This window comes from Gymnoscopelus microlampas, assembly GCF_963454915.1.
Source record: "Gymnoscopelus microlampas genome assembly, chromosome: 4".
In the NCBI taxonomy this organism is placed as follows: domain Eukaryota; kingdom Metazoa; phylum Chordata; class Actinopteri; order Myctophiformes; family Myctophidae; genus Gymnoscopelus; species Gymnoscopelus microlampas.
In genome coordinates this window covers 23,660,811-23,688,800 of record NC_139941.1, presented here as the reverse complement: position 1 = coordinate 23,688,800, position 27,990 = coordinate 23,660,811, and the positions used below count along the sequence as shown (strand labels likewise).

The 27,990-nt window shown below is 41.2% G+C and overlaps 3 protein-coding genes and 1 long non-coding RNA gene across 7 annotated transcripts; all 4 read right to left on the bottom strand.

Moving 5' to 3' along the window:
* Window positions 1–21: 21 nt before the first annotated feature.
* On the bottom strand, window positions 22–5,953 carry slc35d2 (solute carrier family 35 member D2). The gene is made up of 12 exons (XM_084056035.1): window positions 5,783–5,953; window positions 5,593–5,626; window positions 4,651–4,737; window positions 4,484–4,551; window positions 4,320–4,391; window positions 3,997–4,065; window positions 3,743–3,845; window positions 2,852–2,944; window positions 2,373–2,440; window positions 1,674–1,752; window positions 1,479–1,561; window positions 22–167 (listed from the first exon to the last, which is right to left on the bottom strand). Exons 1-12 carry the CDS (start codon window positions 5,905–5,907, stop codon window positions 32–34), a joined length of 1,017 nt encoding a protein of 338 aa, XP_083912161.1. The 5' UTR covers window positions 5,908–5,953; the 3' UTR covers window positions 22–31.
* Window positions 5,954–9,040: 3,087 nt separating this feature from the next.
* LOC311043390 lies at window positions 9,041–10,474 on the bottom strand. Its single transcript, XR_014600602.1, has 3 exons — window positions 10,328–10,474; window positions 9,609–9,729; window positions 9,041–9,380 (listed from the first exon to the last, which is right to left on the bottom strand). It is a non-coding gene; the product is annotated as an uncharacterized lncRNA (long non-coding RNA).
* A 6,440-nt stretch (window positions 10,475–16,914) lies between these two features.
* Window positions 16,915–17,917, bottom strand: avp (arginine vasopressin; the record flags this gene model as incomplete). Its single annotated transcript, XM_084054936.1, has 3 exons — window positions 17,792–17,917; window positions 17,201–17,405; window positions 16,915–17,051 (listed from the first exon to the last, which is right to left on the bottom strand). Exons 1-3 carry the CDS (start codon window positions 17,912–17,914, stop codon window positions 16,915–16,917), a joined length of 465 nt encoding a protein of 154 aa, XP_083911062.1. The 5' UTR covers window positions 17,915–17,917.
* Window positions 17,918–18,924: 1,007 nt separating this feature from the next.
* On the bottom strand, window positions 18,925–27,269 carry ubox5 (U-box domain containing 5). 4 transcript variants are annotated; one of them, XM_084054606.1, is made up of 8 exons: window positions 27,029–27,269; window positions 26,166–26,229; window positions 24,211–24,312; window positions 23,306–24,081; window positions 22,402–22,948; window positions 22,329–22,371; window positions 22,040–22,225; window positions 18,925–20,457 (listed from the first exon to the last, which is right to left on the bottom strand). In XM_084054606.1, exons 2-8 carry the CDS (start codon window positions 26,217–26,219, stop codon window positions 20,240–20,242), a joined length of 1,926 nt encoding a protein of 641 aa, XP_083910732.1. In that variant the 5' UTR covers window positions 26,220–26,229; window positions 27,029–27,269; the 3' UTR covers window positions 18,925–20,239. The 4 variants fall into 4 exon arrangements, with proteins under 4 accessions (XP_083910732.1, XP_083910730.1, XP_083910731.1 ...); XM_084054604.1 differs by having other exon boundaries at window positions 22,329–22,948; XM_084054605.1 differs by having other exon boundaries at window positions 22,329–22,948; window positions 27,086–27,269.
* Between the last annotated feature and the right edge of the window lie 721 nt (window positions 27,270–27,990).

Genomic DNA, 27,990 nt, shown 5'->3' with positions numbered 1-27,990 from the left:
CCATAAACAGGTACGGTTAAATTAGGTCCATTTAGTTAATAGAACGCTTCTCTGTAGAGTCCTCATCAACGAGGACCTTCAGCTGTCCTTGAGTTCTGTTTCCATGACCTTCAGATGGTCCTTTGTTTGTAAAGGTCAGGTATGAGTACGCCAGTCCACCTGACATACTGCAGGCCAAGGGAGAATAGACATAATTCATTTCTAGATCACTGAAATGAACAGAATGACTTAAATGAATGTGAGGGAGCAATTAAATCAGTTTGCAAATTATGAAATGTATCAAACCCAAGACATGCCTTATACTGTTTATAGTATAACATGGTTATACAAGCCTAACTGGAATGGACACGTTTTAAGGATGTTATGGAAACACTGCCCAATATTTCCATACTGTGTTTAAAATATGTACTGAATATGTAAATGCTTTCCTCTGTAACAAGTAGCACCATATTTGTGACTTCCACACTGTGCAAGATAATTCCAAGTAATGGCAATTATTTAAACAATTGCTCATTATGTTAATTGTGTCCTATTGAGATAACTGGTTCTCAGCAGTAGTGATAAACTAGGTTCTACTCTTCTGTAACCATGCTAGCTTAGAAACTTACCACCAAGGTCATCACTGACATGATGACCAGGAGAATGACAACACAGACTCTAGGTTATATTATGGTTATTTACTTCTCTTGAGTCACCACAACGCACATTCAGTATTTCTGACCATTACAAACTTGGACAAATGAAAGTCTATTTGCATTCTTTGCACTGTATGCTAGATCAGCGTTTCCCAACCGCCGTTCCGCGGCCCTTTAGTGTGCAGTCTGAGATGCCTTGGTGTTCCGTTTAAAATTTCCAATGAAAGACATAAAAATATATATATTACCCCCAAAAAAGACATTTCAACAGGCCCTAGCGGCCAGTTGAAATTAGCCCTTGCGGCCTAATGAGAGAGACAGAGAGACAGACAGACAGACAGACAGACAGACAGACAGAGAGAGAGAGAGAGAGGATATTTTGGCTATGCCAGGTGTGCCGTGGCACCAAAAAGGTTGGGAAGCACTGCAGGTGTCTAAAAATGGCAGGTTCCTGATGATCTAGCAGCTAGATAATCAGGAACCTGCCATTTTTAGACACCTTCTTCATTGTTTTAATTGTACTGGCTTTGGACCAATACTGTCATGCTGCATGCTTTGTTCTTAAGTTGGTGAGCTACTGTTCACCTGCCTGCAGGTTTGTCATGGTTCTTTCTTTCCCTGTAAAGACTGTATAATGTATTCTATACCAACCTTTACTGAGTGGCCTGCAAAGTATGTGTTGGGTGGGGCTAAAAGGCTACTTTTGTGCTGGGTGATGTTTTGGTGCTGAGGTAAGTAAACACAAACAAGAGACTTGAGAAGACAGAACTAAAAGTCTTCAAGGGGAGTTATAACTACTGCTGGAGGACTTAAGACATATGGTGTAGAAACGTTTATTCTTACCAAATAGTAAGCCCCAAGAAGTTTGTCCAGGAAAACAAGTAGTCTCCACCAATGAAGATGCCTATATAGGCTACTGCAACATTCTGAAGAGAAACACAAAATAACTTAATTTGGTTGGTTAAATTTGTTAAAATGTGTAATAATGACTGGGTTTCTGCTTTATCAGAAAGGCAATTCATATAAGTAGGTTCTTACCTTTATTGCACCTACCACTGTGGTGGTAAGGGCCGAGTTATAATGGCTGCAGAGAACTATGGAGTACATCAGCACAAACCTGAAATTGTATAGTTCTGGCTTAGAGAAATGAGCACTTATGTGTGTTTGTGCATGAGGCGGTGTTCACCACTTAAAAGGAGTAGTTCACCCAAAGAAATTAATTACACACCCCATGAAACCTTGAATGTGAATGTTTTTGTCGCATTCGTAAGCCAATAATTTGATGACCGGCGGAGACTCAAAGAGTCTCCTATTGACTGATGACCCGGTCATCAAATTATTGGCTTAGGAATGCGACAAAAACAATCGACATGAATTCAAGGCTTCATGGGGTGTGAAATTGATGGAATATATGTTACGTTTTGGGTGAACTACTCCTTTAAACGGTATGTATATACTTCATCGTAAAACGGATAGAGAAAATAGCAGATCTTCAAGCTCACAACATGTCACGATGTGACAAGCTTGTAGATCTGCTATTTTTGCTATTTTGGAAAATGCAAATACAAAATTTAAACATTTCAAAGATTGCTGAAACTTAGCCCAAAGTAGGGACACCAGGGTTGATGTGGTTAATGTAAAAACAAACAGGTTACGAACAATGTTTTAGTGCTAGGATAGCTGTGAAATGACTGATACACACTAACCAGTGTGCTGCATGATTTGAATGGATCTTACCCCATAATGCATGACATAAGGAAGCAAAGAATGAAAGAGGCCTCCACCCAGTGCTGAAATGTGATTGCCTGAGGACACAAACCGAAAAGGCAGTAAGTGAATCTGGATAACATTTGATCACAATCACAGTGACTCACACACTCTCTCTCTCACACACACCACGCCAGACGCCACCCACCCCCAAACACACAGGCATACAAACGCACACAAGGCAGAGTGGTTATCTGGGAATCAGAAGCTTGCATACATATTATGAATGTATTTATGTAGGTATGTAAACATACGGTATGTGTCTCTCACACACACACACACACACACACACACACACACACACACACACACACACACACACACACACACACACACACACACACACACACACACACACACACACACACACACACACACACACACACACACACACACACACACACACACACACAGGTAAGAGAATAAAGGAACATGGTTGTGTTCTGTACCTGGTGCAGGTCTCCTGTGAATGCACTTGCCAACAGAGTGGGGATGACAATAAGTAACGCGTTGTAAAATAAGACTCCATATTTTCCAAGACCCTTGACAGAAAACAAAGCAGACAAAAACTATGATGAGACAGAAAGTAAGTAATACTGCAAAGAGCCTGCTTTTTAAAGGCAGGATAGATAGTCAGACAGACAGGGAATTGCACACGTTAGCAATGCTGCAAATCTCCTCGTACAACAAGAGATTGATTCTAATACGTTTACAGTCATTTAACTTCTAGGATGGTCAGACAGATAACATGGGTAACACTGACAGATAGACGGGGTATCAGCATTCTAAAATGTGTGTGTTTTAGGTGGGCATTTCTATGTATATACTTATGTTATGTACCATTTCATGTTCCCTCGCCCCCTTTTCACTTCTGTGTATCTAGTACGTATAGTGTGTATGCTTCTGCAGGGATCTATGGATCCTGTTTGGAAAACCATTGTGTTTACTTAAAGGTAGGGCAACAGATAAGGTACAACTTTACATATTTACATACTAGTCCATATCTAGACTACAATGTTGGTTGCTTTTTAAAAACAATTATATAGAAATGACTTACTTGGTATAATGTTGGTCTATAAATGTACATTGTAAATGTCTTGCATTCAAAACCAGCTACACGTGCAATGCTCTGTACGCCTCTCTACTTTTAACTGGGAAATTACATTTATATTGATGATAAAAGTATCCTCGCCATATGGAGCTTGGGTGAGTATTCCAGGGTGGGCTTATTCATCTTCTCACATAACAAAATGTAATTTACTGGATGATTTCTGAATATGGGGAGACCCTTCTTCCATCATATGACATACCCCCTGTTCTGAACGTGCAGGGAAACGTACCTCGATCCCTAGCTTTTGCTTGGTGTACACACCGTTGGCAGCAGTGAAGGCATCGTTGAGCAGGATGAAAGTATAAGCCCCAACATCGAAGGCCAGGTCAGAACTATATGGCAGATAGAGAAGTGAAAGGTAAAGCACAGTCATCACCTTTTGTTCCAATAAGTCTGGTATTGGAAAATGTCTTATTTAATTTTTTTAAAGAAAAGAAAATCTATTCCCAGGGTGATTCTGGTTGAGAAAAAAACCAACAGTACCTTGCAGCAACCAATGCCCCAAAGACTATGGCCACGACACAGTAGACAAGAGGGCTGGGAAATGTTTTCCTGAAAAAATAGCCAAGCATACAGTTCAAAAGCAGAAGGTAGAGGAGAGAGTCTCTCCCTCAAGTAAAAAATAAACAACAACCCTCAAATCATGTTCATCTATTTTAAAAGGGGTTCTCACTCTTCTCTCTTTCACTTCTCTTTCTCCAAAGAGAAGTGAATGCTGCAGGTCTCCATTTGACCTGCAGCATTTATTACAACATATATGTGCTTCAAAACTGAAACAGATCATACAGATCAAAGATATAACCAACCTTAATATCAAAGCTTCCATGATCATTGTCATCAATATGGTGAATTTCCTTAACACCGTGAACATGGGTAAGCTGTAAACAGTGGACAAATTAACAACAGCGATCCAAAAATGGACTAAAATCATCAGTTGTTTGAAGTGATGATAAAAAAGATTGGGTGAAACCTTAGCTTTTTGGTGCTTGCGAGGCCTGTTATATGGTTCCCAAGGTACAGTAAGGGGAGAGGGAAAATCTGTCAAGAATGGGTGTCAAGAAAGTTAAGCCTTTGAAGTACTCAACAACACACACCAATGACTGAAATGTGAGGTTACATTGAAATGAAAATGCTTACTTTAAAGACAACGCTTCTGTCAAAATCTTGAAACTGAACTGTTTGGTTCATTTTGGCAGCATAAAGGACTACAATGGTGGTGATCATCTGAAAAATCCATAAGTATGACATTATTGGCAGACAGACACAATGTTACACTTTAATGTGAGGGAGGGAGAGAGAGAGAGAGAGAGAGAGATAGAGATAGAGATAGAGAGAGAGAGAGAGAGAGAGAGAAGGACGTCTAATGGAACTTATTAAGCACTACATTGTGTATCCCTGCACTGTTTACACCAAATGACCTCAGTACATAGAAATACTGTCCATATAAACAGAGCAACTAACTTTCATTCAATTACATTTGAATAAATTGCTGCTACATCGAAATACTGCTGTCAACTTTCAAAAGTTTATACCAAGCTAGCCTCTCCTATAGACCCCTTAACAGACGACGTCATACTGGCTGCGTGCAGCCAGTATGCGCGCAACGAAACCCATTATATCAGGTCTCGTTAGGACGCGTCTCACTAGCCAACACACACAAGAGGGGGTTGGGGTGTGCTGAAACCAGTGCACCCCGAAACAGGTTGGGAATTGATTGCGTGAAACAATCACCTGTGCGTCCAGGCTCAATGTTAGTAAACAAATAATTGGTCTATATGGATGTATAACTATTTCTGAGAGAAAATGTATTTTTTTTAAATATGGTTTAAGATAGTCTTCCCTCAAAGTTGCAATGTAACACAGCTCTGTTGACACTTTTATTTTATTCCTATTTATATTCAATATCTATTTGTACATACATTGTTTTGATCGTTTTGTTCCACTTTTGCTTTGGCAATGTAAACGTATGTTTTCTCATGCCAACAATAAAGCACCTTTGAATTGAATTGAGAGGGAGAGAGAGAGAGAGAGAGAGAGAGAGAGAGAGAGAGAGAGAGAGAGAGAGAGAGACCGACTTACCTGTCCAATCCCTAGGCACATGTATGAAGGAAATCTAATAGGCGTAAAAATATATAAATATATTGAATTAGTCCACACAATAATGTAACATCAACATTAGTGCTATGCACCGACTGACACATTGACATTCTTCATCCGGTTGTGCAAATACTTGTGTAGTATATCCGTGACATCATGATAATAAACCTACCTGAAGTTGGTCAGAACAGTTTTGTTTACCACAGTAATGAGAAACGAGCTAAAGGCGTAAAAGACCGCAGATGAAATTTTGAGAAATCCCGAGTGTTCCTTTTCTGGAGAAAGTGTGACAGACATGATTGTTGTCAGAATCGGGATGTCAGCTACCGACTTTTGAAAGTAATTCCTGTTCCTTGTTCTCTGACTGGTCTGTGTGGTGACGGAGAGAGGGCGGGGCGGACCTCACATTATTACATAATTCAGAAGTGTCCTACTGGACCTTTGTTTACACATGGATAATGCATGTTTGATGCCTGTGGCACGTAATTTAATAGGCCACACCAAGCCGTGGTCATATTATTTTATACAGCATCGCCCTAAGCATACAGTTAAGTTAACACAGGTAGAGAGGTTAGTTTGTGATTGTGGCCTGTGTTCCAACCATAGGTTCCAACGTCCACTAGAGGATGCTATTGCATAATAACTGATAAGCATGTTCTGCAAACGTCGAACTGATAAACAGTTGAACATCCATATTGGAACGAAAGTGGGCCTCTTCATTACTGCCTTCACAAAGGTCAAACAACTAATTCAACCACACAAAGGTCAACCACTAATTAAGGCTCTGTTCCATTCTGGTCAGACAGAGTCAGGGTGCTACTCCACTTCACCAGTGGGTCTTAAAGTGGGGTCCAGGTACCCTCATGGTTCCTTGAGGGGGTTCCAAATGGCACCTTACAGTTGTGTAATTCTGAGTGCACAAATGGAACCAAATCCATTTAGTTCCATTTGTACATTCTCAGAGTTATGGGGGTCCTTGAAAACGTTTTTTTTTAGAACCACTGTGCTACACTAGAGCCTCAAGTATCATTAGTAACACCTGTGAAGGAAGTAAGGAAGAGGCCCACTTTCTTTCCAATATGAGCATAGAGTTAGAGCCTATTAACAGTTTCTCTCTATCTTAATTAAAAAATGTTGTTTTTCTCCTGTTTAATAGGTGCAGGTTCAGGGAGCAGGATGGGGCATAGCCTTCAGCTTTCAATGTTTACTGTTGAATAATCGGCTTGCCAACTAAAAAACCTCCAACTTTCAATTCTTACTGTAATGAATGAGTAATTGTCTGGAACACATTAACACTACAATAACCCCTTGGCAGGAAAATTAAAGTCAGCAGCTGGGACATGTTTTGTGCTTAAGAGTTTATTTGGTAATGTCCCCATTTGTTTTCTTAGTGTATTTTCTTACCCGTTTGCTAGATTGTCAACAGTCAACACTCCATAGCTCATGAAACTGTCTCGGCTAGAACCCAAGTTATTTGATCACCAAAACCAAAGTGAGCACCTAGAGTGGTAAGGCTTCGGGCAATGTACTCTGATACACTCTAATGCACCCCCATGGAGAAACCTGTCTTGACACGTCTCACTGCACAGACCATGCAGATTCAAGCCACGGTCTTCAAGGGACCTACAATATTGAAAGTATATTCCTCTGGCCTGGTTACACATGTTTTGGCAAAAGCTTAAACAGTTGATTTGACCAAAGGTTCTTTTGGCAAGCTAGAAGACGTCTAGGTCCAGTTGCAAATTGCAGACAGGTGCTCTTTTATAGTGGTTTTGAAGGAGGGTAGGGAGTCACACTTTTTGATGGCTGGTAGAGAATTCCATATTTTGATGGCATAATAGCCTAGCAAGGTGCCAAGGCTCACTGTTGATTACTTTATTAATATGAACCAACAAAGGAAGTCTGTATGTCTTCATCAACACATTTCCGTATTGGCACTATTGGCTTTGACATTGTTCATGAATAAACTGGACATTCATACATTTTAATTCAATCTGACTGAAACATCCTAAAAATAACTTATTTTTATTCGAGCATGAGGGTCCTGGCTACTTCCTTTGCTGATAAAACTTAACATTCAGACAAGGCAAAGGCAAGTTTTTTTGTATAGTACATTTCAACAAGGCAATCCAAAGTGCTTTACACAAAACATTAAGCATTAAGACATTAAAATACAGAGCATTAATCTAGTGCAACAGAAACACAATATAAGAACAGGAACTGCAACACAGCATGTTGGTTGTGACTTGTTGCCCAATAATCTCTCATCATGGAAGTCAGTTGGGTGCTGATATATGTACCTGATGAGTGATGTCTTTTTTTGCAACCTTGTATTATGGTTGCCTCTATTTTAACCTGTTTTAAATGGCTGTAGTCTGTGGAGAAGATGGAAAACGGAAAATAATACTGGCACATTCACAACAATCTTGTTTACTTGTGCTCTGTCCTTATAATAAACTTGTCAATAAAAAAAGGGGGTAAAAATAAACGTGTTTCCAGAACAAGTGTAGACAACATCAGTTTAGGTAAAGTTCCATAATGATGATAAAAGCCTTTATTCTACCAAAAGCTTATGTTACACATAATAATACACATTTACACATCTGTAACGGTCCTGGCATGGAATCAATCAAATTATTCCTAATTACTGATGTCATTACTCAGAGTGACTGTATCTTCATACCCTGATGAAAATCTTTCTTGATGGTGCAGCTGTCTTCTGACTAAGATGACAGTAATGTCAGTGATATGTACCTCTTCCAGAAATGCCCGCCCCCCCACCCCCAAACTGTTTACTGTACATATTTTTCTTTTTGATCACTACTTGTTTATATGAAGCTTTTGCATATTATTGTATATAATTGTATGTCTTTAAATGTTTCGATTAATTGAATACAAGTTTATCCTTTTAGCATCCTTTTGTATGGAACTGTACCTCTGTGTTTTTTTTTGCAAACTGTTAATAAAGTATTCAATCAATCAATCAATCAATTCATAAACACATGGTGAGAGATGTTAGATGCAGACACGTGCAACACAGGTTTTCCCAATGCCATATAAAAAGATCAAGTGTACAAATGATCACTCATAGTTATTGTAAATAGTTATTTAATTATGTTTCTGTTAGACACAACCATGCTGGCGGCAGGGAGGAGAGCTTTATCGATTTAAAACGAGAATGACACTAGGCTATGATTTGTCTTACTGTGTATTAGATGTTATAGAATTTCCTCTAACAAGTTTATAATTGTGGCACACTTACAGTATTTTTATTTATTTTTTGTTCTTTATTTACCCAGGGTAGTAGCTGAGCACAAGTGCTAATTTTCAGCAATGCCCTGCAGATAATGTAGTATGTGAAACCTCCACGCCATGGTTGATAGTTTGACAAAGCTGGAGATATGTTCTTCAAACAGAGACATTTGAAATATTCAGATTTAAAACATTTTATTACAGAGGTATATTTTCATGCCATTGATTATACAAGTAAAGTAGTGAGCCACAGTTTTAATACTAAATGGACATGGATATCAGCAGTATCACAGATACATCACCAATACAAAGAAAAACCTGTCCAACAGTTTGTAAAACACCAATTATAAAAAGAAAGAAAACCAGTGGAGAGTGTATGGAAGATTCTCTCCCCCCCCACCCCACCCTGACTCCACTAAATCGTCTGATTTGCGCCATGCAGAAGCTGTGCCTTCAGTAGCCTTCTCTTGAGTTTGGGATGGGCACACACAGGCTTATCCAAGTCCCTGTAATACAGTCTGTGAATGCAGATGAGACACAAGTTACATTGTAATCCTGCAATTGTGAGAATAATGCATGATCACGTCACAATTTAACAGCAGCAACCTGGTGGTCTTATGTTTAGCAGAGCAATTCGTTTTTTGTTCTTTGTCAGTGTGTTAGTTGATCATGAAGTACAGCTACAGTGTGTGATATCTACATAATGCACTGTGACGATCTGACTTTGTGTTGTCTTTGCAACTTACACAAGTGCTTGGATGTCACAGGCGCCATTGCTTTGCTGCATATCCCATTTTGCAACCTTAGACAGCATTTGTGAAGAGAGCTTTATTTTTGAGAGATACGTACAGCACTTTGGGATACCTCCTACAATAGGGGGAAAGGAGATTAGAATCATCTGGAATTATTTTGGTGATACAATGCAAGTGAAAACAATGACATGTTGAGGATAGGTCAAGGTTCAAGGGTATCTGCTAGTGTGAACGCTTTAAACAGTAACACATGGTTCTGGCAACTTGTGGCATCTTGTGGTGCCTTGTGGTGATTAATATTATGCAACGTCAATAAAGGGCATTACATGAGAAAAATCATGAAAAAAAATCTACTAGCAATCAACCAATATTTCATTTTTATGGTGAACACAAGAGTGACTTTAAATGGCCAGCTGAACTGACAGGTATTATCATTTGAAACTCTATTGAATGTCAGTGTGTGAAAACAGGTTCAACATAGTGGATGAATTCAGCGAAAGAAAAGATGTTGCCGGTATGGGCATCAGTATGGTCGTGTAACTTCCACATAATTCACCTCCTCCTTGTACAACCCCCTCTCCAGCACACACAAACACATACAGTATACACATTTTAGAGCTAAACACAATCTGAATATTGTCTTTATCATTGTTCAAATGAAAACATTGTTTCCACAAGAATTTAAATCCAGATTGATTGTAGGTGCTGCTTACCTTGAGTGAAAGGGATGGTTATAGCACACAAGCACAGGATCAGCACCACAGCTTTAGGATCCATGGTCACACAGCAGGGCACACAGGGAGAATGGGGTGTGGAATGTTTCACCACTGCTTAAATACTGACACACTTTGTCATTCAATAGAGCATGCACACAAACCCCCCCTCCACACGCACGCACATTAGCACACACAAACGCGCGCGCACGTGCGCACACACACGTGCACACACGCGCACACACACACACACACACAGTTCAAAGCGGCATGCTCATATGGGTGTGACTGCGTACATGGCCATGTACATGTGTTCAAACTACACACAAAAACATTAATTCATGACAGTAATGTTACAACTTATGCAAAGCAATATTTTCATTTTGAATTTTTATTTGATTTTGTGGCTGAGAGAGACATTCTGGTGTACAGGCCCCAACAGGCTTTACTACCGGAGTAGTTTCATTTGACTGATGTGGCCCGGAATGAGGGAAATGCACAGTCTCACAACAGACTCAAACTAGAAAAAGTGCTCCTCGGAGCACAAGTCTCCGCCAGGTCAGCTAGGTTATTATGGCCTCCTGGTGGCGCTATAATAGGCCAATGTGAAAAGGGTGCCATTTCTTCTTAGGCCTTGCACGTTAATCGGACACTGCATTCATGAGTTGAGGCATTTTGTTCCAAAAATGTGGTTTGCTAAATTAGACCAGCTGGTGGCGCTATAACAGGCCAATGTGAAAAGGGTGGCATTTCTTCCTCGGCCTAGTGGGAATGTGTGTGCAAAATTTCACAGAAATCGCACACTGCGTTCATGATTTGAGGAATTTTGTTCAAAACGGACCTATCCTGCAAACTTCAGAAGCCAATGTTAGCCAAGTAGGATAGAATATGAAGTATCGGACACATCCATCTTGATCACATGACTATAGAGAGACTGTGTACCGATTTGCGTGATTTTTGAACAGCAGCTGAAGGAGTAAGAGCAAAAAATGTGTTTTTCAAAACTCAGCCTCCTGGTGGCGCTCTAAAAGGCATATGTGAAAAATGCACGGCAAAGGTTTTTCCTTGGCCTCTAAGGAGTGTGCATGCAAAGTTGCACGCAGATCGGTGCAGTTATAGCTAAAAACGTGAATCGGCCTGTTATAACGCCACCATGAGGCTGATTTGAAAGTTTTCAAGTGACATTTCTTCCTGGGCCAAGTGGGAATGTATGTGGAAAATTGCACGGAAAGTGCATGCTGCGTTCATGATTTGAGGCATTTTGTTCCAAATTAACCAATCCTGCTAACTTTGGAAGCCAATCTTAGCCAATCAGGATGGAATATGGAAAATCGGACAGATCCGTGTTGATCACATGGCTATAGAGGTACTGTGTACCGATTTGTGTGTTATTTGGAGAAAATCTGTAGGAGTAACATTAAAAAATGTGTTTTGCAAAAGTCGGCCTCATGGTGGCGCTATGACAGGCTGATCTGAAAAATGTGGGGCAGAGGTTCTACTGTGGCATCCAGGGAGTGTGTGTGTGCAGTTTCACAGCGACCAGGCCAACGGTGGCGGAGATTAGCTGGTCGCAGACAGAAGGACGGACGGACGGACACACGGACACACGGACGGACGGACGGACGGACGGACGGAGGGTAAAACATACTCTCTCGCCATGCCTATCGGCCTGGCGGAGACAATAACAGGGATTCAGGTCACCATGCAATAAGGTCAGACTTGAGAAAGTACCAAAGTAATACGAATAAAGCTGTATGAAAAGGCAGGGGAAAATAAGGGCATAAAAGATCAAATCAAACATAACAGGACGAGACAAAACCACACACAAAAGACACGTATCAAAAACAAAACGAGAAGAGACAAAAAGGAAATATTAAAATCAAAACAAAAAACTTTTCTCTGTCAGCAATTCCCAATATCCATTTTCTTTCCATCATCAGTCTTTTCATCCAATACAAAGCAGACAGGCTTGAATCTTCAAGTCGGACCAGATCCTAAATCCAGTGTCTGTCAGCTCTACCTGGTATGACATTTTCCTTTCCCCAAATTAGATTAAAACGTGAAAGAGAATGAGGTTAACCCATTTTCTCACACCATGCCAAATATGACTCATACTGCATTTGTTTCATCAACTTTTTTTTCTATTTAATACTGTACTTTCTGGGGCACCGCTGGCTTGACAGCGAGTCCCGGGTTCGATTCCCAGGATGCGTGACACTCCTTCACAGTTTCCTGTCAAATCTCCACTGTACAATCAATAAAGCCGAAGGTTGAGAGTTTGATTCCTGTTAATGGCAATAGGAACAGGCCGAAACGTTGACGAGCAATTAATTACCAAGTGGAACTTTTTGCAACTTTACTAGTGTGCAGACTCTATTCTTTTTTTCATTATACTTTGTTTGTCTAGCACCTGGGCCACAGATGTGCGTGCACTACCTTTTTCATAAGCCATGGTTGATTGACTTGCGTATTTGTCATGTTTGTTTTGAAACAGGTAAAGTTACTGTAGGTCTAATCTCTCACGACAAAATCTGATTTTTTTTCATTTTTTTGCTGATGGGTTCCCAGATTGCTGTAGTTCTGACTTGCACCGGAGAAATGATATGGCTGCTTATATCTAACCTTTATATTTTACCATCACTTATAATACTACAATACATTATGATATTTGACAGCTTGTAAGAGCCTAAATGTCTCCACTAGGCCTAATAGCTATTGTTTTGGTACAGCCTATCTTGTTATGGTTCAGTCTAAACCATAACATGCAGCTACAGTATAACTATGATCTCTGCTCTGTGCTCAAGGCAGAACTACCGTACCACTGACATGAGTGTTAATGTACTTTGACCATGATATCATGTACATAAAGCATAATCATCACCACCTAGAATATTGTCTCCACTCCTATGTGCCTCATGGATCGCTGATTGATTCAGAAATCCATGACACCTCATTTCTGGAAAGGAAGGGGGAAAGGGCATATTTCTGTCACAGTACATTAAGATTTACACACAAGTTAAATGTGTCCTCTACATGTAACCCATCCTAAATATTAGCAGAAGTGGGCATTATTAATAAAGCAAAGTTAGGGGTAAGTGTCTTGCTCATGGAGCACTTGACACTAACAGGCCAGGGCCAGGGCCCCAAACTGGGACCTTCTAATTACCAGATGGCCTCTCTGCGCATTAGACCATCACTCCATTCTTTTTTTGCATTTACTACGTAACTAACCCTTTAAATATCTGCATGTGCAGGATGCATACTTCAGGACATCAAGTGTCCCAAAGTACCCTAGCAGTTACAGTTAAGATCCTAAATCCAGTGTCTGTCAGCTCTACCTGGTATGACATTTTCCTTTCCCCAAATTAGACTAAAACGTGAAAGAGAATGAGGTTAACCCAAATATTTTCTCATACCATACCAAATATGAATCATACTGCATTTGTTTTATCAACTTTTTTTATCTATTTAAAACTGTACTTTTTGGGGCACCTCTGACGCAGCCTGACAGCGAGTTCCGGGTTAGATTCCTGGGATGCGTGACACTCCTCTTTGACCATCTCCTGTCAAATCTCCACTGTACAACAATAAAGGCAGAAAAGCCCCACAAATATATATATTTTTTAAAACTGCACTTTTTTATGACAAGCTTTGTTTTGATCATGTTTTATAATATTTTTTATGTTCAAATTTGGGGTGGAGGTTCCTACATGGCCTACTGGGAGCGTGCGTGCAAAGTTTCATAACCGATCGGTAAAGCAGTGATTAGATGTTCACAGTCTCACACACACAGACAGACGGACAATATCTCTGCCTCCCGGCTGTTCCAGCCTGGCAGAGATTTAAAAAAAAACAGTTTGATTTGTAGTAAGTGGTAAGTGTTGGAGATAGGAGTAAGGGTTATTAGGATATTATAGTTTTTTAAATTCATTGTATTTATTTATTTATTCAGTTAATATTACTTTAAATTACGTTTGATTAGTCAGTGAGTTTGGTAGTTTCAGTTACATTTTTATTGTTTAGAAATGTTTAGTTCTAGTTTCAGTATTCAGTATACTTTTAGTTTTTTAATTTAATATAAGGGGTATTTTCAGGGGCAAGATATAACAAGTTCAGCAGGTATTACAATGTAAGCACATCACTCTGTGAAGGCAATTGACTCAGTCATGCAGACATCCCAGTCTCATTAAACATAATGTCACGCACCAATGCCTCCTCATTGATGTTGACAAATTTGAAGAAGTTAACAAAGACAAAAATGTAAAACAGTTTCTGTAGGCGATATAATATATTAGATGTAGTTACTATAATAACCTAGAATTAGAGTAGCATGGCATGTCAGTTGTGAAGAAACTATTGCTTGTTCATGATCAGGGATGTTTCCAACCTGATGCTTCTTGCCTAAAAGTCTCAAACTACTAAATAAATACTGTAAAAGCTAAACATCCTTAAAGAGACTGAGACTGAAACACCTGCTATCTAACCCCCACCCTGCCCCCTCACAAAGCTCCCTGTTCCTCACATGCGTGCCCCTTTACTGACCTCCTGTGACCATAATACAGTGCAATGCAACAGTATGCTACTACCCTCTATGAACACGTTAAAACAAGTGCAATAAATAACTCACATTTATTTACCCATGTTAGACTCATTATCATATTACTGTCATTATTCAGTGTAGTGTAGTGCACCAACCTCAGCAAAACAAACTAATTGTACAGTATGTCTAGACATACCTTGACACATACATCAAATACATCAGCAGAATAAAATTAATTGTAGCCTATTTGTTGTACCATGGTTGATTGACTTGCGTACTTGTCATGTTTGTTTTGAAACAGGTAAAGTTACTGTAGGTCTAATCTCTCACGACAGAATTAGATTTTCTTTCATTTCTTTGCTGATGGCTTCCCAGATTGCTGTAGGTCTGACTCACACCTCATTTCTGGAAAAGGAAGGGGGAAAGGGCATATTTGTCACAATACATTAAGATTCGCACATAAGTTAAATGTGTCCTCTTCATTTAACCCATCCTAACTATTAGCAGAAGTGGGCGTTATTAATAAAGCAGAGTTAGGGTTAAGTGTCTTGCTCATGGGGCACTTGACACAAACAGGCCAGGGGCCCAACCTGGGACCTTTTAATTACCAGACGGCCTCTCTACACATTAGACCATCATTCCATTCTTTTTTTGCATTTACTACGTAACTAACCCTTTAAATATCTGTATGTGCAGGATGCATACTTCAGGACATCAAGTGTCCCAAAGTACCCTAGCAGTTACAGTTATTTTCCATATTCTTCAATAGTCCTTTGGGACAACTGAAAGTGTGGGAAATAATTGTACACAATTACTATGGTTTATTATGGTTTATAGCCTTCTCTTACAAAGAGAAGATTATTTATCTTATTTAACAATTTCCCAAGCGCACTGTATGTCCACAGTAGCGGAAAGAATGGCATCATTTGATTTAAACCGATTAGTGATGGATAAAAGACAACTTCTTTCAGATAAGCAATGTCGCAGACATCAGGTTTCAGCAAGGGAAAATGTTCAAGCATAAGATTGTGAAAATGTATTGCATATGAGACTTGACATGTCATTGCAGAGAACATTGTGTCGAATTGACACAGAAATGCACACTGATTGAAATTAGACTTGACAGTTACTAAGATAAAGAACTCAAAAACTGATTTATCTGTGGAGCTTGCTCATAGAACTGTGTGCGCATAAAAACTCTGGATTAGTGGAGGGAAAGTCCTGGCAGACAAGACAAACCAGTAACATGGTTGCCAGTAATATTCAACCGTTTGTTTAAGGTGTAATTACCGTAATCGTTGCGCAATAAAAGAAAAAACAGACAACAGATATTTAGGCAGTGGTATATTTTGTATTGTCACTCCGCATTTCTTACAAGATCATATCAGTAAAGATTTAGCAGTGTTTAATTCGATAATTGTAGGCCTATCAGGTGGTAGGTTTGATTTCACAGTGTGTTTGGGCTTTAGTTCATATAAAGCACTTCATATATACAATGGGTAGGCTATGTGTTCAAGAATTGTCTGGTATCAATCAGAATATTCATTAACAATCTTCAAACACCATGGTCAACATATTCATCTCAGATTGTTGTAGTACTGGGATCTTAGATATTACATCAAACATAAAAAGAATGTTTACAGTGGGCTACTGTGTATGTGCATTGCATTTCTGTGTAAGTGAAAAATACAATGCCGTTTTCAATATTCTAGCTGGCTTCTTATTTTAAGTGTTCATGCTGTTTCTTCCCCCCCCCCCATGTCAAAAAACTATTCTTCATCCCCAGCTGCCCTAAACAGTGAACCAACATAGCCAATAACTATACAAGCTGGCGATATATTTATTTTTCCCTTACCCTACCCATTCCCTACAAATACAACACAATAGTATAGGGATTAGGAATGAGAATAAAGTGGAGACAGGCTAGGCCATGATTCCCTAAAAAGCACTCAGATAATCTATGTCCATTGGCATATATGATGGTCTTCCATTTAGGACACTTCTAGGAACCCACTGTGTTTTTGTGGACAACCTGTGGGGTATCAAATCAATATTCAGTCTGCCCTCTGGTGGCCACATGTAGCAAGCGCAGCAGCAGTTGTGCAGGTGAGCTCCCTGTGACGCTGTGCGCTGGTTCGAATACTTGGTCCTCACTCAGACAGTCAGAGTCTACAGCACAGCTCTCTGACAAAAAAATGAAAGAATATACAGGTCAGACACAAGTTAGATGTATGGAGAAGAAAGGAAAGGATAAGGAAACATTAGTCATACACTTTAAGAAGTGCACAATGACAGAAAATGTGTTCATGGTGATTACAATAGATTAGGCCTACCTGAGTTACAGCAGAGTCCTGAGGCAGCACAGCTCCCCCCCTCAGATCCACAGGGTTTCCCTCCCGTCTGGCAGGGAGTGAGCAGGTAATTCTCCTCTTCACAATGAGCTGTTTCAGGGGAGCCCAGCAAACAGCCCAGTCCATCCCCACAGCAGATACTGGGGCCAAAGCAACGGCCCCTGTCATCAGGACCACATGACTTGCACTGGAACAGAACATTGTCAGAATTTAGGCTATATTAAGTCTCTAAGTACTTTACACTAGCCTGCAGCATACTGTTTGTCATGTTTCATTTATTCAAATGACCAAGTTCCTCAAAATATTGTATCTGACCGAGTCAAATCTAACGATATGCAGCAGTTATAACAGAATAGTTTGTGACACACAAATGCATCATCATGTTTGGCTGCAATCACAACCTCTCAAGTTAAAATCTGTGACATTTGAGTTTCATAACCTCTAATGTGTAAAATAGAAAACAAATAACAAGAGGAAAGGAGAGCTTTCACAAAAAAGAACAGATCTATAACTTAAAGTATCAGTTCGAAAGTGACACCGTCGTGCTACGAACAATAAATGAGAGTTCTCTACCTGTCTGAGTCCAGTCTCCTGTAGCGCACGCTTCCCTCCACGAGGACAGTTCTGGATGTAGCAGGCAGAGGACAGTGCAAGGAGTCCCAGCAACAGGCACAGTGGAGACAGGGAATGAGGCATTGTGGCTGCTGGTCTGGATAAAAGCGCAGTGCAACTATACAGTTTCCTCTCTCGGACCCGTTACTTATAGGCAGATGGATGTGTTCTGACAAACCATATGACTGTCACATTTGACGTCAGTGTCATCTTGTTCTGTTCCTCAAGGCGCAAAGACAGCCACACACGTAGTGGAGGGGAGGGAGGGGGTGGCTGGGAGGTTGTGTGAAAGTGAGTGAGGTCACGCCACATCCCTCTCAGCATAAGATATGCTCCATCAAACAAATATACACACGAAAACAACAATGTACCTAACCTGGCTGCACAAGATGGCTAGTCAGTATTCAAGACTGTGCTACGATTAGTTTGGCATAACATTTCTAATGGGTGGCATGATGGCACACACAAAAGGCGGCTTAAGATGAACAACTAATTGAACTCAGTGACAACTAATTAGATTTATTCCAATGAGCGCACTGATTAAGGGGGCTAAATTAGCTGTTGAGTGCATGTGTTTACTAAGATGTAGCCTGACAACACACACAGCTTGCTGAGATGTGAGACCCATGGGCTTATGGATGGCATCTCTGACACCAAAGGCATTAAAACATGACAGGATGTGAAAAACGATCTCATTCTGGTGGGGAAAGGCACAAAACAAGATCAGAATTTCAAATAGACATACAGTACATGTCTAGGTCAATTATTTATTTTCAATGTCAATACTGTTTTGCATGCAGTGGCTTATGTTCCTCAGATTATAACGCTGATAAACTGGTAAATGCTACATAAAATTGCACAGAAGACCATGAATGCAAGTGGGGAGGAGAATAATGTGATTTAACAGATAACACTGAGGTGCGATGATTCAAGAAATATAAGTAGATTTGTTACAAAACATAACATGTTCTCTTAAACACAGGCGTGCGTGCGCACAGACACACACACACACACACACACACACACACACACACACACACTAATACTAAACTCGCCTCATTCAGCAAAGTCCTTTTATTTGTTGACTATTCCAATATTTGATGGCAGTTTGTGGACAGTATTCAGTCATGTAATTTCACAACCTATAATTAGGTTATCACTTAACTTTCATTTATATCTGAATCCGTCTCTAATAAACTTCCTGAGGTCCCTTTACCCGGTCCTAATCAGATAATTTATCTGTTCCCATGATGTCACTGATGAAAATTGTGACACATTTATGGATTGCTTTCAGTCTTCTTACTAAACGGATGCGGGATCACGACCTTGGTTAAGTATCAAGTTGTCATGGAAACAACATATAAACCTTTATGCTGTTGTGCCGGTTGAAAACCAATACAATCATGTTTGCTCTCCACCTCTCTGAACCTGTACACATTTTCTGACATTCCACTTTACAGGCAAAAGTAAAAAAGAAAAGAAAATCAGGACCCTGTGGCATACAATATATAAAATAGTCGAAATTGAGGAAATTCACTGCAATGCTAGGTACATGAACCATTTATATTTGCACAAATCCACATGCCACAGTGCTAGCCACTTCTAAACAAAATGTTCGTCACTGCATAACAACCCTACATGCAAGTCTGCAATTGCATGTGCATCTCCGAGAAGAGACAAAAAGGAGAGGGACGTGAACAATGTTTGTTTTCTTTGGTTATTTTCTGTTGGTTATGCAGAATCTATGAGAACCTTTCTAGTAATATCAAAAGAAGAACACAAATGGAAAAATAGCCACAAATACATACATCCTACAGTGCAGTGGTTTTCAAACAAAAAATAGTACATTTACAAGCTCAAACACATCGCATCTTGACATGTTGTGAGCTTGTAGATCTAGAGCTACTTTAGCTCAATTTTTGAAAATGAGTCGGGGGATATACAAAAAACGGGAGGTTTTCAAGTGTAATGACATGCCCAAAATAAGGACACCTGGTATAATGTGTTTTTTTAAGAATTTGCCATTGTATTGGGAAATGAGTGCTGAAATAGACAATGTTATAATTAACCCTTTTGTATAGTTATAATAACTATATATTGCAATAATAATGTGCATTTATCACAAAATCCCAAGGCAGACATGGACTCGTCTCACAGCATATGCATACATATTTTATATTGTTTAATGAGGTTTTGTTTTACCACTTAATATACAAAACAGAGAAGAGAAAATACAAATGAAACTAGCAAACAAGTAACCTTACAGACCTTTTCTAAACATGAGGCATAGATATACACTTGAGGAATTCAAGTCTTCAACTCTATCTCCACCTTAGAGCATAATGTTCGATAACTTCTCAGGTCTTGGTTGCATTGGAATGCTGTCAGATCTCGGATGAATGTGATCCGTTAGTGATGAACACGTATGATGTCACTGCAGGGGGCATGTCTATGGCATGTTGGGCACAATATGTGACTGGGCGTTTCTAAAGTAATAGTGTTTAGTGGCCGTGACATCCTGTGTAGGCAGGGGCGGCATAGAAAGTGACCACAACGTAGGCGGTAGACGGACGTAGATGTGGCGTATTGTGAGAGGGAGCAGGAACACTGAGAACACTTTGATTCACCTGGGAAAGAAGAGAGGGAGAACTTTATCATTGACTCGGAAGGTTTGCACAGAAATCTGAATAGCCTGCACTGCATTAATTAAAGAAATGTTCCAATTCTTCTATTAACAGCCACACTGTTGATTATAATGGGTCACCCAGAGGCTTTCAGAGCAGTATTTGCTCAGTTATAAGGACGTTCTTATACTGTATGGAACCTATTAAAACATCAAATAAAATAAAAACAAGGAATAATGCCTTTTATTTGTGGTTAAATAATTTAGGACCAATTATGACTATTCCAATACTTCAAATCATGGCAGTTTGTGAACAACATTCAGCCATGTCACAGCCCAAATTCACTTAAATGACTAGGTCCTCTGACCTCTTTTGCTTGAATTAGCATTCTGCGGGGGAAGCACAAAATCAACATCCAGTCATGGACTCCGGAAGTGTAGGTGTTCAAGGAAACCGGAAGTGCGCTGGATAAAGTGTAATTGGCAATAAATACACCTAAATATAAACTGCAGTGAATTTATTAATGAAGTAACAGCCTGCAACTCTCCTACAAAGTTGCATTTCAGATAAAATAACTAGTTATTTGTCCCTGTGGCTGAGTAACTCTCCTATCAGACAATATACCTACTGTACGGTATAGTGTATAATGTTATGGTTTTGTATTTGCAGTGCAGACCACTGTTTATTCGTTTCTGTGGGACTTCCACCCTACACCCCTTCTCCTACTTACAATTATAACGCTGACTGACCTGAGCTTGACCAACGGCAGTCGACGGTCCAGATTTAACATGCCCAATCAGCTCCTGATGACTTCCGCAAAGCACGAATCCCACCAATACACACACTTAGTAGATCACCCCCAACGTGTGGGATCCCTGCTGTTGTCTGCCGACTGTCGGCTGAGTGAATTTGGACGTTTATTATCACTCAAGTCCATTATTTATTACCCTACCTGGATCAGCTGGCTGCACCGCAGAGATGGTTAATATTTAGGTCGTGGTCAAAATGAAAGAATCAGTCATATCTCAGGAACGAATAGATGATATGGGGGCCACTGTAATTTAAATTCCTGAGCTGATTTTTGTTCCCTGTTCATGAAAGTTCACTTCATTACTTGCCAAGCCATTATCTAATGGCCATCTAATTTCCATACATCAGAGGTATTCTCTGAAATGTGAAAGGGACCAATACATCCTTTGTTGTGTATTTAAGAAACTCCTGAGCTCAGTAAAGCACAGACCTCAACCAAGATGTACAGTGGAAGATTTGACAAACAAATTGGGTGTTGGAATAGAGTTAACCCGGCAAACAGGCATAAGACATTAGATATCCTGTTACGTTTGAAAACATTTTTTATAGTTAGTTCCACATAGACCCTCCAATATTACCCATTTTACCCAGACAGTGCCACTCGTCGGAGGGTATTAGGAGATGGGGTTTAGGAGTAGAGATCGTAACAGCCTGAGGCCACAATACCCAGATTATTCCCTGCCTCCATGGGAAAGGGGCTTTTAGCTGTGACAGCTAAACTTTGAAATATTGTGTGTACATGACAGACACAGTCTTAATCCCAAACCGATCCTACCTGTTGGCGACTCTGTAGCTGAACTCTGGGAGGTGTGAGATGGCTCCGGCTCCGTGTCAGTATCAACGGTAACCCCAATCGACTGGGAGGAGTGTGAGGTGAAGGACGGTCGACCACGCAGTGCCAGGACAAGGGCCTCATCCAAGCTGGACGACAAGCGCTGCTCATGAGAGCTGCTGCTCGGAGCTGTAGAGGAGGAGACAGAATGTAAAGGGCGTGTCGCATGCGTATGTAAATTCACCATTACAGAACCTACATTGGGCTGACTTCTTCTTTATGTCCTACTCACCAGAAACGTTGTCCATTTTTGTTCTTTTGCATTCAGGTAACAGCTGCTTGTTGTCAGTGTGACAAGACCTGACCAAGGTGTCTGTGGGTGGTGGGGCTTCCTTGGGTTTCCCACTTCGTTCTCGTTTCTTTTGTCTTAGAGAGTCTGCAATATCTTTGGTATGAGGACCAGCCCCTGATCTACCTGGCTGAGGATTTGCCATGCCGTTTCCATTGTGTCTGTTACTAACATCATGGTTGATGATGGCACGGCTGACTATCCCTTTATTACTACTGGCGTCCTTGTCTTCTCCCTCTACCGTATGATCCAAGAGCCTGGACGCAAGGGGTTTCTCTCCTTCCCCACGTCTGCCCACTGCCCCCTCTCTCAGGCCCAGCCCCGTCTGCAGGACGAAACGATCAATGCGGGTCTTGAGTTGAGGGTTGGGGAGGGGCTGGGAGGCTGCAGTGAACGGAACCCCTGTGAAAGGGTCGCTGGGGGGGCGACCCCAAGTGGCTTCTCTCTTCTCTTGCTCCTCCAGGGTGGTGTTGTCCACCGACATGCCACAGGGCAGCAGCATTGGCAGTGACATCACTTCCTGGGTTATGGGGTCTAGGAACTCTTCTGGGACTGACGGACAACTGCAGTCACACAACATAGTGAACAGGACATTACTATGGTAACAGTTACAATAGGCAGTGAATCCAGTGTATTCATTGTATTAACCAATAGAAAAGTGAGTGACACATCACTGCCAAGTAAATCTCCTTCATACACACTTAAATATGTACTTAGAGGTGAACACAATTAAATTACAATATATTTTACAAATGCCAAAGTAGAAAATACAGGAATAGGGCCATTATAATGTAAAAATGAATCATTAGTCATCATTTGTGGATGAAGGCTGTGCATCTTTCAAAACATCACACTACAAAACCTGTGCAATCACTCACTTATACAACATTTATGAACTGTCAAGGAAAGTTAAAATATACCTAGGAGGAGTGGCTGCCGGCAGTATATGTGCTGGTTGATTCATAGATGGAGCACAAAACCTAGGTGATGGCAGCGGTCTTTGGCTTGCCTCATGGGCACTCTTAAACCGTTCTACCTCGGCTGCAGAGCAGCATCTAGCAGGCTGTGCCCACACCGCCAGAGCCTTGAGCCCCAGCGCTGAGGCAGCGCCGCCACACGGTACAGTCACGCGAAGCTGCGTCACAGAGCCTAGTGACGGCGCACCCCTGCTCCACAGCTGTTCTTGCCGGCAGACGGCAGGCTGTGGCGGGGGAGGGGAGAGAAACGGCGTCCGGGGCCGAAAGTGCGGGTGGGAGAAGCACACCAGGGTCTCCTCCCTGAGTTCACAGCGGCCCATTAGTTTAAACTCTGGCTCTGCATGACTGGTCTCAATGTTTGACTGAGGTTGCGGAGGGGCCCTATGCTGCCTGGCACCACAGCCTCTTTGTTGGGGCTCCTCAAGGCCATGCTCTCTCCACTGTTTGGCCTGATGGCTCCACTGCTGTCCATTAGACCTACTGTTTAAATGCTGCAGGTGTCTTTCTTGGGTCTGGGCTTTCCCATGCTGGCCTTGGCCCACAGTCTTTATTTGGTCCTCTTGCTGGCATTGCTTAGAGTCCTGACATGGGGGAGCCAGAGGATCTGAGCTGGTACTGATCTCCAGCTTCTTGCATGCCTGTCCTCGGTCCATGCCCCATGACCATAGCTCCACATCCACTCGGCACAGCTCCACCTGGATGCCAAACTTCAGAGTCACCTGAGAGAACGGTGTGAATCGTTCGACACATTAATGATAATACAATGTTATGATCGAAGACCAGCAGTCACAACGAGCAGTATCTTAAAAGAAAAACTGTACAAAAGTACAACAGACAGCATCATGTACCTGCACAGGTGGACGCAGGAAGTATTCCAGCTTAAAGCCCCGCCTCCGGACAGCGGGGTCGGCTGACAGGAGGTTGGTGACGTCATACCCGTCTGCACATAACTGTACATATGTGCATGTCAAAGAGAGACAATAAAAATGGTATTTATCGGAACAGAAAACCCTGACCAAGAAAACATGCGTAGACATAACATTCTTCATCATAATTCATCGTGACATATTGTAGTAACTGTAAGCACCAGGGGTACATTTTTACACTGAGTTAAATTGACGCTCAGGATTTAGCAGTTTTTTAAACATTATCCCCTATTTGCTCAATCAAGCGTTTTGTTAATTTGGCATGTACAGTGAAAACAAGTTAATTAAAAGGTATTTTATTGTTAACATTTAGTATCTAGGTTAGTAGGCCATACTGATACACCACTTGACAACAAAAGAGTCAAGTCATGGCATGGAAGCAAGGTACAGATTCGGACACAATTTGCTGTGGACCATATGATGAGAAAACATATGACGGGGAACGGGGAAGGCAGTGAGGGTGGGGAGGGAGGGAAAGGGAGACCTTGTTGGTCCTGTGGGGGAAATTTGGTTTCATCTTTACCCAGCTGATGGTTATGATGATCTCTCGTCTCAGGGGGGAGCAGTTAGGGGTTAAGTGTGTTATGTCAACTAGACCATACCCGTCGGCGCAGCGCATCCGTGGGGGGATATGCGCACATGATCTGGCAACCCGGGAGGCAGTTCGTCCCATAGCTGGGCAGGCCCGTAACCATGGCGACAGTGTTTGACAGAAAAACGCTAATAAGAAGCTGAGATTTGATGAAATTGAAAAACGGGCTTCACAGTTGCGTTCAGATGGTAATGGTCAATGGCTGTGTGCAAAATCAGAGCAATTGGTCCAGCCAGTGAGGAGAACCGGGTGTCTTCACTCACGTACTCACCACCACTACAGAGGTTACTAGAATTATAGTATGATGACTAGACCATACCCGGTCGGCGCAGTGCAGCCGTGGGGGGATATGCGCACATGATCTGGCAACCCGGGAGGCAGTTCGTCCCATAGCTGGGCAGGCCCGTAACCATGGCGACAGTGTTTGACAGAAAAACGCTAATAAGAAGCTGAGATTTGATGAAATTGAAAAACGGGCTTCACAGTTGCGTTCAGATGGTAATGGTCAATGGCTGTGTGCAAAATCAGAGCAATTGGTCCAGCCAGTGAGGAGAACCGGGTGTCTTCACTCACGTACTCACCACCACTACAGAGGTTACTAGAATTATAGTATGATGACTAGACCATACCCGGTCGGCGCAGTGCAGCCGTGGGGGGATATGCGCACATGATCTGGCAACCCGGGAGGCAGTTCGTCCCATAGCTGGGCAGCCCCGTAACCATGGCGACAGTGTTTGACACAAAAACGCTAATAAGAAGCTGTGATTTGATGAAATTGAAAAACGGGCTTCACAGTTGTGTTCAGATGGTAATGGTCAATGGCTGTGTGCAAAATCAGAGCAATTGGTCCAGCCAGTGAGGAGAACCGGGTGTCTTCACCACCACTACATTCACCACCACTACAAACGCACAGAGGTTACTAGAATTATAGTAGGATGATGTGTCCCTGACATAACTAGGCCAGGACACAAATCAGGGACTTTCTACCATTCAGCTAATGCATTATAAGGATCGGAGCATTCAAGAATATACACCAGGGGAAAAGAACGCCTTGAAAGCATGAATGTCACCGATGGCAGAGAGAGAAAAAAGCCAAGATTCAGTGTATCAAACATAAACAAGAACATGGCAAGGTCAACTGTGAATCTGTCTCCCACACAGTGTGGGATGTGAAACATCTTGAGGGACAAGATCATCTTGTCCCTCAAGATGTTGCACTTTTGGCTTTTATTTTCACCTTTAGCCTGTGCCTGTTAAGTAACATTGCAATGTGTCATCATCATACCTTGTTACAATGCACTGTGGTCTGAAAATGCGTCTGGCAGAGATTCACAACCATGTTCTCTCACCTGTGAATAACATTTGTTTTACATTTAGTTCCATTCACTTAACATAAACATACCCTATTGAATGCTCATGCGGTGAACATGCACTGCAGACAACAACTGTGTTATTATTGTGGCTCATATATGGCGTCATCTTCTAATTTATGGAAATGGAATAAATTACTCATTTGTATTGCCAACCTTGACCCCATAGACCTTGGTGGAATGGCGTTATTGTTCATTTGGTTCCATATATATTAAAACGAGGTCAGTCATTTTCGATGCTGTTGTGTTATGCTAGAGAGCATCATTCTGATCAACTAGAAAACAGTGCGTTTGTGCTTGCTTGCTTGATTGATTGATGTACTTTATTTAGTAAGACATCAGAACACCAGTACATGGAAGTACAAATTCACAATACAAGGTCTACTAAACTGGGAGACTCATTAAGCACTAAGTTTGTTTAAAATGAGATCCCCATGCACACAAATCATGATGACATATAAGAGACAGACAGACAGATATACACACTACTATACAGAATGTCATACAATCAGCTTACAGGTTACTGGTATGAAGAGTGAAAAATATGTACTAGCTTCATATATGAAGTTTATGCTTCATATATCAAGCACACAATTCTTATAGGAAGTTAAACGCTAATCTTACAATTTAGAGTCTAAATCATGCATTTCATTATCTTCCAACATGAGTACAGAATGCGGATTAGTATTTTACCATTAACATAGTGTTCACAGGAAGCGATAATAAACCTATAACCGGCAGCGTACTTTCAGTGCCAAATACTTATAAGGTCATTTACCGTTTATTGTTAATATGTTGAGTCAGACAGGCTGCTGTGTTGGCTCAGGATTCTTACATTGTTTGGTAGCTTAGACACCACCGTGAAGAACCTAAACGCTGCCTATGCGTTATTCGTTAATAGGACTGAAGTCATATGACTTTATGTTTATACCTCCACTTTTAACTTGCAGCTACAATTAACTGACATTGAATTAGTTAAACTGAAAGCAATTTCTTGGAGAACTGCTAGCTATAAGTTTAGCATGTGGGCACTGATACTTACTACGGGTAGCGAGAAGGTACTAGTCTTGTTCTTCTTGTTATTGTTTTACGGCGGTTGGCATCCAGTTCTTTTGTGCATTACCGCCACCCTCTGATCCGGAGTATGGATCAGCTAAACGCACACACACACGCGCACGCGCACGCGCACGCACGCGCGCGCACACACACACACACACACACACACACACACACACACACACGCACACACACACACACACACACACACACACACACACACACTTTTGACTTTGACCCTCTTTTGAATGTCTACCTTTCACCTCACTGGACACTGTCCCACATTTCTTGCAACATTTGGGAGTGAAATGATCTTTAGCTTGCTATGACTGATGCTGAATCTGTACATATTACTACTTATTCCAATTTAGCTTTTTCCATCCGCCTTAGTAGAAGCAACAGTGCAACACTCCCACCATCTCAACCGTACACCTCTAGATTAGGTCTACTACTTTCAACTCCCTTTGATGGTACTGTACTGTACTGCCACCCCATACCCTGTCACTCATGTCTCAGGTTGTTTTGCCCCATATGGTTTGGTAATAATAGAAAATATTTAAAACGTTGTACTATTATTATTAAAGCAACAACAATGGCATTTATTTCAGGATAAACTTCCAAGGAAAAGAAAGGCTGTAGTTTCTATCAGCTTGGAAACCTGAGCGATGATGGCAGGTTTCTGAA